Here is a 20569-nt window from a genome sequence, read left to right as displayed (position 1 = left end):
CCCCCCCCCTTCGCTCCCCTTCTTCCCCCCCATACAACCATTTCTACACTAGCGCTTTTGCCAATACACACAGGCAGCCAAAAATCACACCTCCAACTGACATTACTATACTGGCAAGCATTTCTAGCACTGGCTTTAAAGCAGTTATTTGTTCAATCACTGCTTTCCGAAATCACTCCTCTCACTAAAAAGACTATTTCTTCACAGGTAGAAAGCTTGGGGAGGTTGGAGAAATCTATCAGCTTAGGTCTTGTTCAGCTATTTCTTATATCAGGCAAGGGTTTTTCTTCAGCCTTCACAAAAGTTGAATGCCTCCCCTTACAAAAACAGGATAAAACATTCTTGGGGGTCGGTAAGCGTGAATCCTTAGCCCCAGAGCAGAACAAACAAACAAAAGTTCAGGTCAGCCCTTGCTCATCTTGCAACACTGCTAGAGAGAGAAAGAACAGAATTCTCTCAATACTAATGACTGCTGTTGCCATTCTCTACATACCAAAGTGAATACAGTCCATCAGCTTTAGAAGTGCTATTTCGGTTCCTATTGCTGAGTCTGACTTCCCAGTTAAAGCAGATTCTTCCATTAACAAAAAGTGGAACTATTTTCATTCTCAAAGCTCACACAAAAATGTAGTACACTTTCAAGAGGACACAATTAGTTCAAAACCAGGGGGTGAGGGGACAGAGGAAGGAGGAACGAAATGCTTTTTCACAGAACCTCAGGGTGCCCTCCATGAGGAGAGATTTTCATGTGACTTGTCTTGGTCTGAGATTGCAAAAAAACACTGTTTTTGAAGCACAATTGTTTTCAATAGTTGCAATATTTTTTGCAAAAAAATTTTAAAATCATTATCAAAACAATGGCTTTAAACATCATATGGGAAAACTGAGCCCGAAGTGTTTCATTTTACTTCTAAAGCAGCACTACAATATTTTCTTAATATCCTCCACCTCTCCAAGCCATTTCCTGTGGTTTGTCCTAAAATTTACCCTCGTCAGCCTAAACAGTAGTGTCAACTGTATGTGAAGAATCAACTTGCTTTTGGACTGAAAAGAAATGTATTCTTTCAAAATGCCATGACTGCAGCATCACTAAAGAAGCCAAAACTTGTGTGTATCCAGAGACAGAACTTGTTTCTCCTTCTTCAGGTTGGTATTTTTTCCCAAGCTAAGGGTCAAAAAAGTAAATTTGGGAAACACCATGTTAGCTCTGCCTGTCCTGCTTTCTCTTCTGCATACATTCAAATACTAAGTAGAGACTTGAAGATAGACAGTGGTTTTGGCTTAATAATAAATTAAACTTTTCCTTGGAAACTGTCCAGCAGAGCCTTCAGAAATGAGTTGTAACTGCATCTGGATGTGAAACACTGTGATTTTTAGGGAAATTTCCATGTCATATACAGGTTTAAAGCACTACTGGCACATGTAACCTGCAGAACTCAGATGCAGATAGATTCCAAGGTTTAGAAATATCCACATTTAAGGTTTTGGTTTGAGCTCCTCCCTCTGCTATGACTCTTTACAGGTTGGAAAAACCTGGACCTTTCATTGTGCGGGTAACTCCTAAGATTTCCAAAGGAAAGTAAGGCCCACAGCCAGCCCATCTGACGCAAGGATTGTGACATTCAGAGTGTTTGGAGTATCAACACCTCCAATCCAGCCTCACGCTGCCAGGAGCTTCTTCCTGTTTGGATTCAAATTCAAATGCACTTGGGATCAAACGCAAATGATCTCTTGCGATTTCATCCACAGTGACGTGAGGTAAGGACCGCTTGACAGCACCCAAAGGAGTTGGAGTGCACAGCCTGCAGGTACTCGGGGCTAGTCAGGTTCCCCTGCACTGTTCCTTCAGCCTTGAGCTTTCCTCAAGTACTAGCTGCCAGCCACACTTGAGTGCATACAGAAGAACGATATGCAATAAACAGACATCATTAGAGAAGTGTTATTTTTCTTATTACAGAAAAGTTGAGAACTTTCACAATATCTTGAAACAGTGCTCAGAAATTACCTCTTCAACTTGGCATCCGTTCCCTCTTTAGAAACAAAACAACCCCAGCAATTACAGGAAAAAGCCAAACTGACATAACTAAACCAAGAAAGCCTTTTATCTATTCACCTCACAAGGTTTTGTTTGTGGTTGTTTTGTTTTGTTTTTTTCCCCAACTACTTCTTAAAGGCGTAGAAAAAAGCATTAAGTGCTCTTTATAGGCATAACATTTATGACCTTGTCCAACTTCTTCAATATATTTCTTACTAATGCTTACTGTATTAATGGACTCATTCCAAAAAGTAGTAATACTTAACTTTCTACTTGGTTTACACAATTAAATGCTAATGCTTCAATCATTAACTGTATTCAATCGTAATGCTGTATACCACATTTGGAGCACAATGTAAGCAATGTATTAAAAACAAATGCTTCATCAGGTTCCTACCTTTTAGTTTTTGTAAGTAGTTCAGAATGAGAAGCCTAAAAATAAATAGCAGTTATTGTCACTGGAGAAAGTGCTACAGTAAAGAGCAGCAAACAATTGGTAGCCACAATTATAACCTCTACCCCTATAGCCTTCACAGAGCCTTTGCTGTTGCTGTCTATGTAAGCAGAGCAGAGCTGACTGCTTCAGGGTGAGAGTTTTCTTGGAAATGTTTACTATAACGAGAGAATTTTCCGTTCTTTTTCTTTTAATCACAACACTGTCCAGTTCTAAGATCTGAATTGATGCAAAACAAAAAAAAAAATCCAGATGACATTTCAAGTATTTTAATAATCAGATGCCTCATTGCACTGCCTGGGAATGTGTTTCACATTATATTAAAATTATTGGCACCCAGTCATGTTACAGCAAAACTAGCTGAGACGATGCTTGGTTACAGCTGTTGCCACAACAGTAGTTATTTGGCAAGTGATGTAAAAGAGGACAAAGTGCTATTGTGAGCTTACACCAAGCTTTTACACATTATGTCTCTAGTTCATAAAGAGGGAGGAAGAAAAGAAAGGTGACCTTTTTTTTTTTTTCTGGACAACTACACTGTGAATCTAAGTGAAGGTGTTTGTCAAAATACATCAAAACCATCCAGGAATGACAGGCTATGAGAACCACAGAAAGGGATGGACAGGAAGCACAAGACTCCCACAAGAAATGCAACTCCAATGTTGGGAAGGTAAGATGGGATAAGCCAGAAAAAAAGATAGGGCAAAGAACTCTTGGAAAGCAAATTGGTCATTTGTCTCCCAGAGGAGCAGCAGATCTCAACTGCAACACTTTGGGAAATACCAAGAGAAGATCACACTCTGAAGAAGGCCAGTTGTGTTCCCAAGGGATTGTCTGTCACAGGTTGGATGCTCTTGAAAATCCTGTTTATGTATACTTCCTTTGTTAATCCATCCACGTTAAGGAGAGAAGGGTTTTACCTCTGGATAAAAATACTTTTTTTTTTTCTTTTTATTCCCTTCAGGAAGAAGGAGAGACTGCCATACCACACAGATGGTTTCCCATTAAAATAATCAACAATGTTGGAACTTTGTTTCTCAAAAGGAGGTTTGTCTCTATGCCCAAGTGAGCCAACAGAGGAAAAATCAGCTGCTACACATTAAGGAAAAAGTAACACATTTGAAACAAAAAAAAAAAACAAACCCAAAACTAAACAAAAGGAAAGGAAAAAAGAATCTTCATCCAGTATTTAATTGCAAAAACATGGTGGGAGAGAAAGAGGACTCGAGAGAAACCTCAGGATTTCTTGCATCTGAAGCAGCCATTTTACAAATGTATGACAGAAATGTATTGGTTGGTGAAGAAGTGTCCTCAATCTTTTAAAGTAATATACAGACTCTGATGGTTCTTTTTCCACAGCACAATGTTACCCTAAGCTCCTCCTTCCATCTAGTCAAGCTCTAGTGGTGACCCAGCATTTGTTCCGATGTCCATGGTATTGAGACCCATATTCTGTATTAATTCAAAATGAAAAATTTAAATAACAGAAAACAGCCAAACAGCTGACTTACATTGTCTATGTAAAAGTCAGCACTTTCCATAAAACTCTACCACCATGGAGTATCCAAGATGCAAAATTGATTTCCTCTCCTAAGAACGAGATATCTTGCATGTGTTGGCTTTTGCCAAATGCTGATTTGAATGGTAGTCACAAGAACGTATTATGTATAAACTGGTCTTGCTGTGACCAAAAAAATCATAGAAAAGCAGGACTGAATTATTTATTCAATTCCTTCTAATACCAGTTATTAGCACATCACATGCAAGTAGTATAATCATAGCACTTGTTTACTTTTAAAATGTGGGACAACACTAGAAAGTATTTTAAAAATATTTTTCCCCTTCTTCCTTTTCATTCCCCCCTTATTATTTAAATATTACCTTGCAGTGGGGAATCACACTATACGTACATGAAAACTCCAAAGTGAAACTGAATATAAACAGAAAATGACTGATCTCATTTCACTGAGCAAGAGGGATGAAGGCCAGAAAGGAAATAAATTGCTTTAAGGGTGGGATGTTAAGCAAATATTTACACAATTTTCCAGTTTTTATCAAACATAAAATATAATCTAATAATCATCTAAGGAATGTTTTGAGAACGTTTTCCCTTAAGTATTACTCAACATTTAGACACAGATGACCAAAAAGTAGAGACCCACTCCCACCAAGCATACAGCAATATTTATCTCAAGCTCTCCCTTCTAGGAAAGATTACAAGGATTAGGTTTCAAGCTTGTGCAATTGTCTTTAGACAAACAACAATATGCAATAAACTATTATTCCCCAGCTGACTTTAGGAAAAAAATAAATAAATAAATCAACACACTAATGTCAATCTAGACTGAAATAGAAGAAGAGCCAAATAAGTAACAACACAGGACAGAGTCCCCCTTGAAAGATGCATTAACATGGAAGCCATCTGATCAGGGATGGTGGCTTTCTATGTCGGGGGGCATTCTCTGAGGCCACTTCTTAACTTCCTCCTCACAAAGGAGTTAATTCCTTTAAATGATGATTACATACTCTCAGGGTTTGGATCAAAGAAAGCAGGGTACAGTGGGTCTCAAACTAAAGTCAGTCTCAGAACTCAATAGTTTAGAGCAGAGGTTTAATAGTCCTCCCAACCAGTCTCTCTGTTATGCAGGTCAGCCACAATAATATTTTCCTATGAAACCTGTGTTTAACTGCGTCAGTGAAGCAAGAAGACAAAACAGAAACTCTATGGTAAGCTAGTCTCTACATCTGTAAAACAGAGTTTTTTCTTTGGTATCCTGTGCACCTGCTTCTCCTCTCAGATTCAGAGAACAAGGATTTGGGCACAAACACTTCTATTTATTTCAATCAACAGAATTATAAGCATACAAAAATCACTGACCAAAACAGAGCACAACAGCTTTGAAGCACTCCCTTTTCTTTGGGTTCAGTCAACATTCTCTACTCCACCTATGTGTTGTCTATTTACAGTGTGCATCTCTGAGACAAATCCCTATTTCTTTAGTTATCTGCAAAGTACCTGCAACATTGCTAATATGGTTTATGTAGTTTATTATTAAACAATTCTACAATAGGCTTAGCATCTTATAAGTATTTCATATAATTCCAAATACTCCATCTTACTCCAAAGAAGACAATGGCAATTTATTAAGTAACAACTACTTGTGAGCAATTCCTGTTTCAAGAATTACAAATGGTTCACCTAACTTGATATAATTTGATGGACCTGGCATGTGGGAGCTTAATTCTCCCAATGCTTGCTGCTAGAGCTTGAATAATTTATCAATAATTCAAAGATGACCATTAAAAAGATGACCATCCATGTGCATCAGAACAAGAGGAGTTCTACAAAGAATACACTTCGTGAAGAGGCATCAACACCAGCTATCACATTTAAACTTAATTTTACCATAGCTTTCAACATGTGTCTGCTACACAAACTGTCTAACAAACTCTCTTCTAACTTCATAGCTAAGAGCAACATCATGTCACTGGATGTTTCAACAAAATGCAACTGAAATCCACATTTTTATTTTTTCCTTGATCAGAAGTTGAGCAGCAAAATATTTGAATTTCAAAGGCTCAATAGTATAGTTTTGGTCATGAAGTTACCACAAAATTTTTATGCCTTCCTAGATTATCTTCATGGCTTTACCTATCCACATTCTGTAACAAACTATGGTTCTTTTTATTTCCCCAAAGAGAAGAGGTCATGGTGCTAAAGATAATTTTGGCCAGTGGAAGTGACTACATTTACACCACTGAATCTACACATCTCTCCTCCACACTTCCTTTGAACAAGGAAGGAGCAGTGCTGTGATCCTAAGTTATAAAACATTACATTTGTAGCGATATGTTTCCTCTTTGATGAACCCTAAAGTACTTAACAAACGTTTGTAAACTACTGATTGTTTGCAGGTTGACAGTAGCCAGCAATAACATATCTCAGTCCACAGCAAGCTATAAGAACAGCATTTCTGATAGGAGCAGTAAGGAGCCATGCTAAGATGCTTGAGCCAGCACATCAAGTTGAACATTACTGCTCTTCTATATACACATAATCTCTATGTCTCCAGGGATGCATCAATTCTATTTGTTGAACCAACCCCAATACTCTTTTCTTTCTGGAACACATAAAAAATGTCACCCAAGGAAAGATCAGCCTGTCACCTGTAGCCCTCAAAATTATATTATCTGAAGAAGACAACAAAGAATTGATACCTCCTCTTTCTGACATCTACAGGTAGTAGTTAAGGAGATCAGGTACATACTTGGTAAAGGACTGTTCTGGGAAATCAGACACTCCAAACCCATCTAGTATGAATTCTTCCCATGCTTCTCTTTCACCCTTTTAAAATCCATTTATGCCATGACTCCAAATCAGGACAGGCACTGCTACCAGTTACTCCATCATTCACAAACTCTTACCAGGTTGTCATGTGAGGACCAGGCACACATTAACTAAGGGCATTTGCTCTTGGAATGCTTTTCTGAGATATGGAACAGTATTCTCATTTTAGAGATGCACAGGAACCGATGCATCCACGGTTACCCAAGATATATCCAGGACAAAGCTAGGATTTCAACTAGCTAGGATTAGTAGTCAAGTTTCTGATTCTTGTTGCTGAATTGGTATGGGGAAAAAATGTCAACACCTTTATAAGATTATAAACAAGTTAGTTGCACAATATCTCAAAATCAGAAGGCAATGCAGCATGAAGCATATGGAAACATGTCAATGCTTAATATTCAAATTACATGAAATACAGATATGAAAAGACTATAAAAGGGGCACTTACAGCTGATTCTTATTTTTTAATTAAAAACTTTTAAAGCATGGAAATATTGTATATTTTGAAAGTATATATAATGGCTCATAAAATGAGATGTTCTCTTCACTCATACGCTTGAATATACTTTATCTCTAAAATGCATGAATGCATGAAAAAGCCCTAGCAAAAAAAAAAAAATCTCATTTCATCCCACCCCAGATTAAAATAAAGAATAATATCATTAGCTTGCCTTTGAAAGCTAAGTCCTCACATTTGTAACACTAAACGGAATGTGAACCCACTTCATTTGAGTACATATTCAGTGTCTCCAAGTATAGTGTTGTTATGGAAGAACAGAAACCAAAATGAAAATCTATATATTAATATTTTCCTGCTTGTTTTTTATACAAGTGCATACAACAAAAAAAACAACTAAAATCTCAACCTGACAGACACTCTGCTGCTTTAAAAGCTGATCTCAAACTGAGCCAAAGAACTGGCATTCCCAGAGCTTCGCCTTTATTAGCACACCCAAAGGGGAAGAGCTGCTGGGCTCGGACCACTCCTCCAGCCTTGCTGACCTGCAAACTCCTTCTCAGCCATACACTTCCACAAGTCCTTCCCCTTTGCTGTCTATTGGTAATGTCAGTCAGGCCTTCACCTGGTGATAACTCAACTATATTTCCTCATAAAACACCAAGAGAAATGAGACTGAGCCCTCCAAGAAATACCTTAAATTCCAAGTATTTTAAGTACAAGCTGTGAAGTAATACAATAAGATGAACATTACTGTTTTAATATAGGATTGTATGATCTTCCACCTCCTTAAAAATGTGCTAACAACAACATTTTACTTATAAATGAATTTTTAATGCATTTTGGTGACTATTTTTTTTCTGCTTACCAAGGATACTTTGGGGAAATTGAAATATCAAGCAATTTCCTTTGGTTCTAGCACAAATGCACCTCTTGAATAAGAATTGGTATCGTTGCTGCTGTTTTATTCTGAAATTGCTAAAAATAATATAAAATAAAATTGACTGTAAGAAAAAGCAACTCTTGTCTCCAAAGTCTGGAAATCACTGAACCTTCTCATATTTAATAATTCAGGCTGACTCCTCTAAATTTTGTCCAGGAAAATAAGATGGCCTTTATATTCCAAAGATGTTTTCACAAAAGTCTGCAGTACTGGATTTTCTATGCAGAGTGATTATGAAACCCCCTTTTGTTCTCATGACTTCATGATGTATATCTATAACTCTTTCTTGTTTGTGAAGATAAGACCAGCCTTGTCTCTCTAAATGCAATTTCAAAGGAAGATTCACAGTTGTTTGACTTTTGATCTGTGTGGCAACTAGCTTGACCACCTGCGCTGGGTTTGAGCAGTTACTGAGCTTGCTTTGTACCATCTTATGAACACAGCAAGCCTTTTAAACCAGAATGAGCTGATGTGTGAATACACCAATTTACAATGTAAATGCAGGGTCCAACAATATGGGCATCTTTAATGACCGAATGTGTAAAGTGCATATATTGTTTACTGATTATATCATTAAATAAAACAGATGGCTCATATTCTCCATCTACCTATGGTGGATTAAAATACAATGGTGTAATAGTCTGGTAAACTGGTAATATGAAACATTGCTTTGTACTGGTGTAGTAGTATAAATAGCTGTTCACAAATGAGGTACAAAGCTCCACTGCCACTAAGAGTAATTAGCTTAAGGCTGTATTGAAAGAATGCTACCTTCACAATCAACACGTGTGTGCCATTCACACCAAAAACTGTGTTTGAAAAAACACAGGGGTGACAGAAAGCAGCAAGAAGTTTCTCGGCATGGATAAAGGAGACCAGATGCTTCCAACATCTAGGCAAGACTAGGCACACTTAGAACCATGTTTCTAAAACAAATCTCTATTTAAATGCATTATTTGTGGCCACAATAAGCATGCCAGAGAAACACACAGCTTTTTTTTTGCTTGCACAAGCATTTTTATCAGGAGGAAGGCAGGGAGCTAGTGCAAAACTAATTTTAAGATGTAATTTTTCTTCTCAAATAAAAATTATCTTAAACTATCAGCAGATCTACTAAATAAGACAAGATGAAGCCTTTGCTCTAACTTGCAGATGTTACAAAAATCCTTCTGGGTTACAGCTTAGTTAATATAGCAAAGTCCAAGCTAAACAAAATCTCTTAAGCAATAAATGCTACATAGTGAGATCCCACAAGCTAAGCCATGTTAACACTCATGGAAAAATGTTCATATTTGCAGAACGCATATAGGTCAGAGAAAAAAATCTTCTGCTATGTTTTTAAACTGGAGAGTACTGATAGCACTTACTAGTCTAATAAATTGTAGTTCCTGACTATTCATATTCGCTAAGTTTTCAAGTCTTCAAAAAAACAAATTAATGGATTTAAAAATATTATTTTAAAATCTGAGTTAGAATCTGGATTCTAAGACTGAAGGTGCACTAACTGAAAATTTATCACTTTGTCTGAAACAAGCAAGTTGCTTGTTTATATAATTCTAGACATTTCTGAAACAAATTATTTTCAAGTAATTACTTTAGAACTACACATCTACTGTAGAGAACATAAATCTCACTGTTTATGGTAAAATTGTTTTTCTCTATCTTTCTCATTTTGCTGCTTCCACAGGCTTTTTTTTGCCTTCTTGATTAGGTTAATATCTGTCATATTACTTAAAGAACCAGCCAAAGCTAGCATATTTTCATCCTCCCTATCACCAAGTAGACTAAACAGTCTCTCACGGTAAGACCACCCCTTCTTGCTCATGACTTTGTCTTTCTTCAGATGCTCAGCAGTTTTGCTATGTGTGAACACTCCTACTGCCGAATTTTAAAGGTCCAATACAACATGATTGTGTGCTACACAAGGATATAAATTCTCTCTCAGTTATGGCCTTGTCCCACAGCAGCACTAATTTATCTGCAACAAACTCTTAAATTACTCTAGTTTCCCCTGGCTGCTGATTTCTCACAGTCATAATTTATGACAATCATTGTAAAACTAAGACAACAAAACCACACTCCCTACCCAAACAAACTTGGCTCAACCCAAAAGATATCCTCATTCAACATTAGGGCTATAGATGAGCAAACTACTCACATGAGTATGACTTGCAAGTTCAGGTCTTGGATTTCATGGTAGAACTGGAGTGACTGACTTGAACAAAAATTGTGCTCAGTAAATCCCAAGTTCTCCTTTTCCCCAGTTGGTCACTTAATCTCTTATGTCTGTTGAACACAGGGAAAACACTAACCTGCTGCTATGAGCCAGATTGAAAATGATCTAATCTAAAAGATTAGCTAATAAGGACAAGTTGCTGATATCACAGCAGTTTTAAATCAGTTTGATGACTTCATTGTTTTCTTAAGGATAAAGCCCTTGGTGTGTGATCAGAGTAATGATGGAAAGCTGAATTAATTTTGCTTTTATTAAAAGCCGACAATTTCAATCAAGTGTAGCAGGAGAAGTGCCAGGTGCTACTGGAAATCATACTCAGAATGCACAAAAGAGCTTCTTTACCTGATAAAGATCTACTAAGCTTCTGCACAGATCTGACAGAAGATCAGGCAAAACAATTCCCATTACCATCATTTGTTTCCAAATACTAGGTCTGTCCAAAATGCTGTTGTGTCTGTGGATAAGGGTGGGTGAAAATAAGTTCTGAAGTTTGACAACATGATTGCTTTCTCTTAAAATGTTTAGAAGTGCCACAAGAATAGTTAAATGTCTCTATTTTCTTGATCTTGAGTTTCAAATATTACTTTTAGTCAGCTTAGTATACAAGTCAAGTTTTAGTCCAGATATGCAACCTCATGAGAATGAACTTCTAAGCTGATTCTATTTTTTTTTTTTTTTTTTCATGTTAAATTTATGGATTTAAATGAAATCGCCCATGGAGCAAGGTATCGTGCAGATCTGCAAACAGAAAATGTTACACTTAGGAATTTATGGCTTAAGCACCCTGTGGTAAATGGAATGTGTAAAATTTGGCATCTATTGTTCCTGTGACAGTTATAGTGTGAGTGGTGTCAAGAACAACATGATCCTTAATTCACTATTGGCCTTAAGGAGTTTGACTTCACTGATTTCTGAAGAGTTGTCTCCAATTATTTCAGCAATTATGAACGTCAGCTTTTGCTAACGGGTTCCCTACTTCACCCTGCTTCACATAAACAATTTAGCCAGATGCAAAATATTTTCACTACCTTCACTATTCCTGAATATCATGTCAGAAAGAACTCATCCAACCGGAAACTCCTTGTAACTACTGCAAGAAAGCACTGCACTGATTATACTGATATAAGACATGCCTTCTCATGAAAGCATGTCATGGGACATCTATTGTGGTTCAGACATGACAACGCTGACTATGAAATGCCTTTTGTTTCACTCATGACACTGTGAACTTTTTCAGGCTCTAGCTGCTTAATGGTAGTCAACATATCTCAATACAGAGAACAAGTACAAAGGGTTACATGATATTTAACCTATTATGATGCTTTACATTCTTGGTACAGGCAGTCTAGGACTAGCTTGGATAATTATCCATTGAGATCCTGCTTTCCTGCAGAAACACAACTGTGCTTCAGATAATACTCTTTCCAGCTGTTCAGCTGGACACAAGTAGAGAGAAGGGGGGCAAACGAGGCAGTAATTCCAGATGATAGAAAAGAGAGAATGGAGAGGAGAGAACAAAGGACATTGTACATTTTAAAAAGGAGCAAAAAAAAGAGAATTAGAAATATGGTCTGGAGACTGCTGAGAGCAGTCCTCAGAATGGATGTAGTGTAGGCAGCTTAAAACATGGATAAAGCTTTCCAATAACCTGAAAAATTAAACAATTCTACAATATAAATGCTTCTATCTCAATGAATGAAGGACACATCCTTCTAAGATTGTCTAGGTGCAAGGATAATAGAACACTGACTTATTTTATCCTATTCACTTAAGTTATTAAAAGATAAAGATCAATCATGATGGTCCTTTTCTTTTCCAGGTTTCAAGTAAACTTAACTTCATATCATTTAGGTTGTTGGAGCAGAAGGTTTGCAAATGGTTAGGTGGCATTAAACTAATCATAGCTATATGCCTGCAAGGTTGATATTGGTCCCATTCCGTGAGGCATTCAGTGCCTTCAGTACATAGCTTGGAATTTTCCATGTCCACTTCCTGCTGTAGCTATGGTGGTTATACAGCAGCTCAAAAGATCTCTGCACCTTCTATGATGCATGAACTGAAAAGCATTTCTAACACTGAATGAAAGAAAAGTAAGATTTTTCAAAAGCATTTTGGAAACAACACACAGATTACTGTCCAAGAAAGATAAGCAAGGTTTATAAAACAGCTCTAAATTGATTATTAAAAAAAAGAAATACACCTTACAGACATTAGATTACATCACACCTAAACTGAGAACAGGGAACCCAGTGTCCCATCCTATTTTAAAATTCTTGCTGTTGAGACCTAGAGGTACATTTCCGTTTTTTTGCTTGGACTCCTAATGATGAACAATGTTTACCTTTGGGAATTTTTCTGACACTACATGTATGCTTTCCAGATGTTTTGTACATCACTTCAACAAAGAAACAACATTTCTTTTAAAGTCAGAGACAAAGAGAGGAATGATCAGGTACTAATTAATGACCAGGTTTAAGCTGGAATTACAAGAAGTATGTTCCTTCTCCAAAGACTATCTTGTGTTTAACAGCACCACAAAGTTTAACAGTTTCCTTCTGAAAAGATTTAAGAATTCATAATAAGTAAAGATTAGGTGCATATTAAAACACAAACATGTAAAATATTACAAGAATCAACTATATTAAATTCTTAAAAGTCAGGAAATTAAAAAAAAAATAAAATGTTCTTACACTGACAGTAACAAGCACTAAAATACCCTATGTGTCTTTTTGGGTTTCCATTCATCAACAAAAGTATTAAGACAGGGTTTGCTCTGTAATTGGCCTTGAGCAAGGAGCACAATAAAAGCTGTCTTGCCCTGCGAAATGACCTGGACTTGCTTAGGGCAAGAGGTTGGATCAGATGACCTCGGGAGGTCTGTTCCACCCTAAATTGTCCTATCGATCTATGAAATTTTGAAAAATAAGGTCTGGACTATCCTGGAATTCAAAAGTACAGGGAAGTTTGACTAGGAGTGATGCTAGAAAGAAGACTATCGGAATTTTCCTAGAAAGGAGAGTGAAGAAGCTTGACTGCAACTAGCATGGAGGGGCAGGCCTTCCATTTCTGATTGCAGTCGCATTGGTCATGAAGCTGTTGGCAAATCACACAACTTATCACACCTGAGAGCTGGGCACATACTGCTTCATGGCCATCAGCTGAAAGTAGTGTCTCTGTCCTGTCAGAAATCAAGTTCTAAAAGTCTCTCTTGCAAGAATTTTTGGCATAAAAAACTCCTGGTGAACCAAACAGAAGAAAAAGTTGTTATGGAGCGTAGTAGCTATTTCTTTAAATATTTTTCTGCAGTGTGGAGGGGAGTAGATAGAATGCGTCTGCTAACTGGATAAAGATTCAATCTGCTGAAATTTTTATCTGGTTGCTTTTAGGTTTGTTTACTTCCCAGTGGGCCATGTGTGGGTTGGAGCCTTTCAAATTTCTTTTCTTAAAGACTTTTTCTAGACTATTGGCTTAGGTTATGGGCAAAAACACTGAAGATCTTTCAGAGCATACTCTTTTCTGCAAGGGATAGATGTCTGAAATGACAATATTGCAGATGACTGCAGAAGTTTCCTTATGTTAGAACCTATTATTTGAAAATTCTGTACCTGAAACTACACTGAGCTGCTGTTATGCATAGCCTCACAGTTTTAAAGGAGTCACTGAAACATGTCAGGATGTCCAGAGCTATAGATGCATGTAAAAGGAAATGATGTTTTGACATTATCAGCATGCTGATAGTACTCGAGTAACAATGCCACAAAGGGAACATCCAAGTTTAGTGTAATCGCAGTAAGTTTATTTACTGCCAAAAAAAATATAAAAATGTACAGGCCATTTCAAAGCATCACTATTTAAAAACATCTATTACAAAAATTCCATTACCCAAATACCCAAAATACTGGAAGACGACAAATTCCAATAGGTCAGGCTGGCTACCTTAAGTTGCTAGAGCAGCAAGCTGGGATCAGAAGACCTGTCCCTGTTATGCCACTGACTCCCTGAGTGAGCTTCGGCAATCTACCAAACACATCCCTGCTTTTATTCCCCACCTCCAGAGCATTTTATGCACAAATACATGGCCAGAGAATTTAGGTCATTGAAAGGGAGCAATTTAGCCCTCTGGCTATCTAATTATCTAATCACTTAATATATTTGTCCAGATTCAGAATAGATGCTCCTTTGCCTTTCTCAGACAGTAAAAATATAAATAGACAATAATTTGATGCACAGGGTGTTAGCCTGAAATACAACTTCGAGCATACCAGCAAGTACATATTGTGGCAGCAGCAACTAAGTTGAGCAATGTTTGGTTTAACACTACCTTCTGCATATAATAATGATATGAAGAATATTTCTCCAGCATTTTTCTTTAGTTGTTCCAGTAATTAACTGAAACATCGTGTGGTACGTACTGTTGTTTGCAGAAATGAAGACACAACTGCCAATCTGTGCTAATTATTTTTCTTACACTTGTATTTATCTAATGTGTGCTGCCTTCTTGGGATCTGTATTATATTATTATTTTTGTGGCTAAACAATGTTGGGATGATCCTGAGGCTGGGATAATGCTAGACCCTTCTACCCAACAGGCACAAACAAATTAAATTTACCGTAGGTCTATTTTTATTATGTGGTTTTAAATAACAACCTGAGAATCTTCTACTGCAAACTGCATCTATGCAGAGGCATTGCTTTTGGCACACTGACCTGAACTGAGCTTAAATCCTAACCTGCCTTTCATCCAGACAGGTGACTCAGCTCCACATTTTTGTTAAAGAGAAAGGAAATCCAGTCCCTTTCTGACACACAGAAACGTGCCATCTTGGTGTCCGACTACATGATCCTTTTGTCTGAAAAGAAGAGCCCAAAAAAAAAGAAGAGCCTTTCTTTCAGAAAGATCATATTTTTCATTTAGCTTAGGGAACACTTATAAACTAGGATGCCTAACTGTGATTCCCAAACACAAAACAAAGCCAAAGGTTACAGCACGTTTTTGTTTCCACTTCTCCAAAATACTTGCAAATGTATTCAAATGCAATATGAGGAGATACTTTATTTTATTGAAAATAACAGACTATTGGGTGCTGCAAAAAAAGGCTGAGGTACCTCAAGCATAAACATGGAAAGAATACATTGGTTTAGAAACCCATAAATCCTTATTTGAATCTGCCAACCTGAAAGCCAAGTAAAGCCCGAAAAACTGTTTTTCCTAAATGCTATGTCTGATTAAGCCATACTATTAAATGACAGCTGAACTTTAACATTAATATGATATTATTTAAATAACTGCATGATTTTTTTTTTTTTTTTTTTTTTTTTTTTTTTTTTTTTTTTTTTTTTTTTTTTTTTACACTAAAATGATGAATGATTTTTGGACAGCTCAATTGACATAAAGCAAGAAATCCCTTTAATGAGATTTGACAAAATGGAGACATATGCAGAATATTCGTTACAGCTCATGTCGCAGAGCCTTTCCTGGGGAGACTTGGGTTTCGTTGTGTCTTTTCTTCAGTTTTTTTTATAGTTTATTTTGATTGTCTACAGGCACTGAACCATCCCTTTCAATTGCCACTTCCTTTCTCCATGGATTTTGAATTTAGCTTGTGTCATTTACATATTATTTCTAATCAGAGAATTTTATATGTTACAGTTTGGAGGTGGAATTGTAAGAAATTTGCAGAATGAAGTCAGAAGGTTCAGTCATTTTAACCTTTGTCAACTGTGTATACAAGGAGCTAAGAAAGATCTTTTTCTGAGGAGACTTACAAAGAAATGAAGCTTGTACTAAAGAACAAGTTCTTAAATTCTGTTTTTGATCTTTTCCAAGCCAAGTGACAAATCAGTAACTCTGCTAAAACTTCCTCTTCTTTTTTTTTTTCTTCTTTTTAATAAGCAAATGACATTAAGCAAATATGCAACATAAAAGCCCATAAGAAGGGTAATTTCCTACCAAACACTTCAGAGGATGCTCTAAACCACTTTAAAAAGTGTATTTTCATAGCACCCAGCATCACCTATTAGAGGGATGCTTTTCTTCTTCAGGAACCTGAATATATACAGAAATAAGGACAACACAGAGAAGCTTAGGTGCTGTTTCACTGTGTGAAGAACACATATCTAGAGATGACACTAATTCAAAAAAGCTGTCTGGGAAGGTACTAATGTAAATTTTAGGTGACTAGTAATCATGGGGTAACTCTCACCCAGCAGCCCTACATAGATTTTTAGGATGTTGCATATTTATCCTTCCTTTGATTCTGGGGACAACCTCTTAACATTGAAAGCACAGAAGAAACATGCTAAAACCTCAAGGTTTGACAATGTGTCTGCCACATCTCTTCAGCCATCTACTCTCCCTGTGTAAATTTATGGTTGTCCTAAAATATTTACAAACTTTCTCACATAGTAACTCTCACATAATACCTAACCCAAAATAATTAAGAATAAAGGAAACAGGAAAACATAAACAAAAAGCTTAATTTTAGAACACTCATATTAACCCCCCCCCCCACCAAATACAAAGAAACAAAGATGAGAAATGATTGAGCAAGGGGGAATCCCTCAGGCTACAGAAAACTCTATAGCTGTGATGAAGCCTCCTTTCTAACCATGCTTGCTTCACTACCAGCATTCATTCAAAAACATTCTACGTAGCAGACTGTGTAAAACAAGTCAGGTATGTCAGCAAAATGCTGAGGTTGAATTGAAATGAAAAATAAAGGCATGGAGGGAGAGAGTTAAAAAAGAAAGAGCAGTAATGTCCCTACCTTGGCCTTACCTTCGCAACATTCCCGTCAAAATCCTGGAACTCTTCCCAAGGTTTGCATCTGTTTCTCTAAGCTGGGGAGAAAAGAGGCCCATTAAAGGCAAAAGGCTCAAGTACTCCATTCTGTACAAAGGACAAGTATTTCTACTGTCATTTGAGTCACTCGACTCTCCGAACAACAAACCTTCCTGTAAGAAAGGCACAAAAGTTCTGAAATTTAAAAACATTTTGTCCAGTTGTCACTTACATGAAGATGAAAAGTCATGGAATATAAGACATTGAGGTAACAAAGATGAACCAGAATTAAGTGCAAAAGCTTTACAAATAGAGGGTCACAGGTAGAAGCTATGTAAGTTGGTATCCATAATTTCCAGTGATATGTGTATGTGTATTGGTTATGTACATTACTTAAGGCATCAAGGGATGAAGAGGCAGCCATGCACTGTGTTCCTGATGTTTTATGAAAAGCAAAACAAACCTATCCTTCTTCCACTGTTTTCCATAGACAGTGGTTTAAAGAAAAAAAAATAAATATACAAAGTCTTCTACCAATTCTGTGTAAACAAAATATGCCCATGCTGTCCCTTAAATACAAAAAACTTGTACTGACCTTACAGCAGCCACCATTGGGGTGGATGCCCAAATACCTTGTAAACAGTATATATTAAGTACATAAGGCACAGCAATATAATATATATATTTGCACATAAGGATCACTCAGTCACTGAAAACAGCATTTTGGTAGTTTGTTAGGACTCAGGAAACCTGCATTTACAGCTAAACTTAATTAGCTGACTTATTCTACAGCTCTCAAAAATCTCGCAAAATAGGTGAAAGCACAGCTGAATAAAAGATGACATTGGGGAGACAAAGAGAAAAGCTATGAAACAAATTAACTTCATCTTTAAAAAGAGCAATTACTTCTATTACTCTTTAAAAGGGATTAAAACCTCCCCTCTTATTTTTGTGTTTACTAATGTCCCACAAAATGAGAGTCTAGAAATGAAGGGTACAGGAAGAACAGTTACTCTCCTTTTGCCTCTTTTGCTACTGGTACCTAGAGGAGAGACACATTTTGACTTTTCAGAGATCTTGGAACCAGAAGGACATAAAAATCTACTGTAAAGGATAATGTAATGATTGTCAGTTATGAAATAGTAGGGACCACTGTTTCCAACATGCCCGGAAACATAGCTGTGCGTACACACATAAAAACATTCTTCTCTTTATTAAAGCTGAATATTTACCTCCTCATTATCAAATCCGACAGAAAGGATTACCTGGCTCATTGACTTCTTACTAAAGAAACTTTGTTGTGGAAGACAAAACGCATCTTGTGTTATAAATCCATCAAAACAGTTACACTGCTAAGAAAAGTGGCAGTCTTCCAATAGCAAATCACCTTCATCATAACAAACCACTATTATATCTTGAATATACGCATAGCAGCAATATTAAAACCTGTTTCTATTTTGGAGCCCAATACTGTAAATATTTGTTACCAGATGTAATGCTTATTACTGAAATCAGCAGTTGTAATCAATGACACACAACCTTTTTGCATAAATGTCCTCCTTGTTCTTGTAAAAGGTATTAAGAAAATACCAAGTAACAGCTGGGACTGGATAACACCAATCAAGATTTGCTCTTAGCAATATTGTATTTAGTGGGAAGGTTTATACTGACTCTCAGATCTCTTTAATTATGCACTGTGATGGAAAAAAGATCAGCATTATATTCCAGGGAGGCCATTCCCTCCTTTTTTCCTGATTCATCTAGACAATTCAAGCTCCAGAAAAGCAGAATAGCCCAGTTTGACACTAGTAATGGAAGAAAAGTCACAATAATTTTTTTAAGGCTCATTAAAAAGGCAGATTCTTATCTATGCTAGAAGGGAATCTGAAGTACAAATGTATACTTTACATTGTTCTTTTACTATTCATAAAGATGCATTTAACACTTGGGGCTTCTCCTCCCTTTTCACAGAAAAGTAGCTCTCTCCTTTTTACCATTATATGTTTGATCCTAACTTCCCTCTCTTGCTGCAGGATTCTACTTGACAGCTAGAATCAGCACTGATAGTTAGGAAGGGGATGCTGAATCTTAGAGGCTTGACAAACTCCTTCAAGCAAGACGACCTCATATTTTTATGGTAATAAAAAAAACACAAGATAAGCAAAAGAAATGTTAATAGGGAAACAAACATGTACACAAATGGTTGGAAGATCTCTAGCTACCTCCCAAGAGAACACTAATAAAACACCTTTTCTTCCTGCACTGGCAGAAAAAACAACAAGAGTTTCAAACCATGTTTGTTTTTATTCAAAACTGAAGTATTTGATATAGTACTTCCATCATTTCTTTACTAGTACCACTGCACAAGCCAAGAAATGGGCAGCATGAAAAATGTGTTAAATGGCAGGTGGTGGCACTTCCTTGCTTCACAGAACTGCTGTAGTGAAAACAATTTGAAATGTGCTTTGGTATTACGAATGACAAATCCACACAGTGTTTAAGAAAGCTGTTTCAAAATAGTGTTAAGAAAAATAATGAGAAAAGAAGGAAAATGAACAAGATGCTGACATTGATATCTTGTATGCCTTTAAGACACATGTTAATTTTAGGTTTTCCTAAAGAAAGTTGCATCTTTTAGAATCCTGTATAGCCCAGTTAACCTATCTCACTCATAGCAGGGATTTCATTCCTCCTCTTTGGCTTAGAAAAAAAAGTTTTGTTCTACAGACAGGAAAACTCATATGTAAATTTAACCAAACTACAGGTACACTAAGTAGTCTAAACTGTATTCATCTTGCTAATTTTCACAACATCAAATTGCTACAAATTGACTATCACACTCAAGTTGATACTTGACTTTCAGAAGACAAGTTTGTTCCCTGATTGATAAGATATTAATACCATGTATTCAGTAAAAGGCGACAGAGCATCCTTTGTCCTGGTCTTAAAAAAATCTCCAGAAAATGGAAAACTTGCCAAGCTACCCAAGATCATCCCTGACTGTACATCTGAGTTTACAGACAGCTGGAACATGTCCACTCTTGTGGCTGCACCAGAGAAATTCCCTGAATTCTAATCCTAAAAAAATATTTCAAGTGGCATATGATAAAAACTTGGAATTTGAGATTGTACACTTATGACAAGAGTTCTTTCAGTGCACAGTGGTGGGTTATACTTTCCTAGAACAGCCTTACTTTTATTCTTGCTCCTTGCAGCTTACAGGTTTTGCCGTTCAAGAAATTTGCTCTTCAGGTGGAAAGCACAGCAAAGCAGAAGTTATGTCACAAACCACATGTAAGAGTCATCAAAACTACA

General features: G+C 36.8%; 1 protein-coding gene across 1 annotated transcript in view; it reads right to left on the bottom strand.

The window, feature by feature from the left end:
- The window catches only part of VTI1A (vesicle transport through interaction with t-SNAREs 1A), a 249650-nt gene that overhangs the window by 78385 nt on the left and 150696 nt on the right, over nt 1-20569 (bottom strand). The window contains exon 8 of the mRNA XM_010007933.1: nt 17252-17313. Coding sequence (XP_010006235.1) covers nt 17252-17313 — 62 coding nt within the window. The remainder of the gene's footprint in view (nt 1-17251; nt 17314-20569) is intronic.

This window comes from Chaetura pelagica, unplaced genomic scaffold, assembly GCF_000747805.2.
Source record: "Chaetura pelagica isolate M959 unplaced genomic scaffold, ChaPel_1.0 scaffold531, whole genome shotgun sequence".
NCBI classification, from domain to species: domain Eukaryota; kingdom Metazoa; phylum Chordata; class Aves; order Apodiformes; family Apodidae; genus Chaetura; species Chaetura pelagica.
Note: the sequence above shows the minus strand (reverse complement) of the source record. Positions and strands in the feature narration are given on the sequence as shown.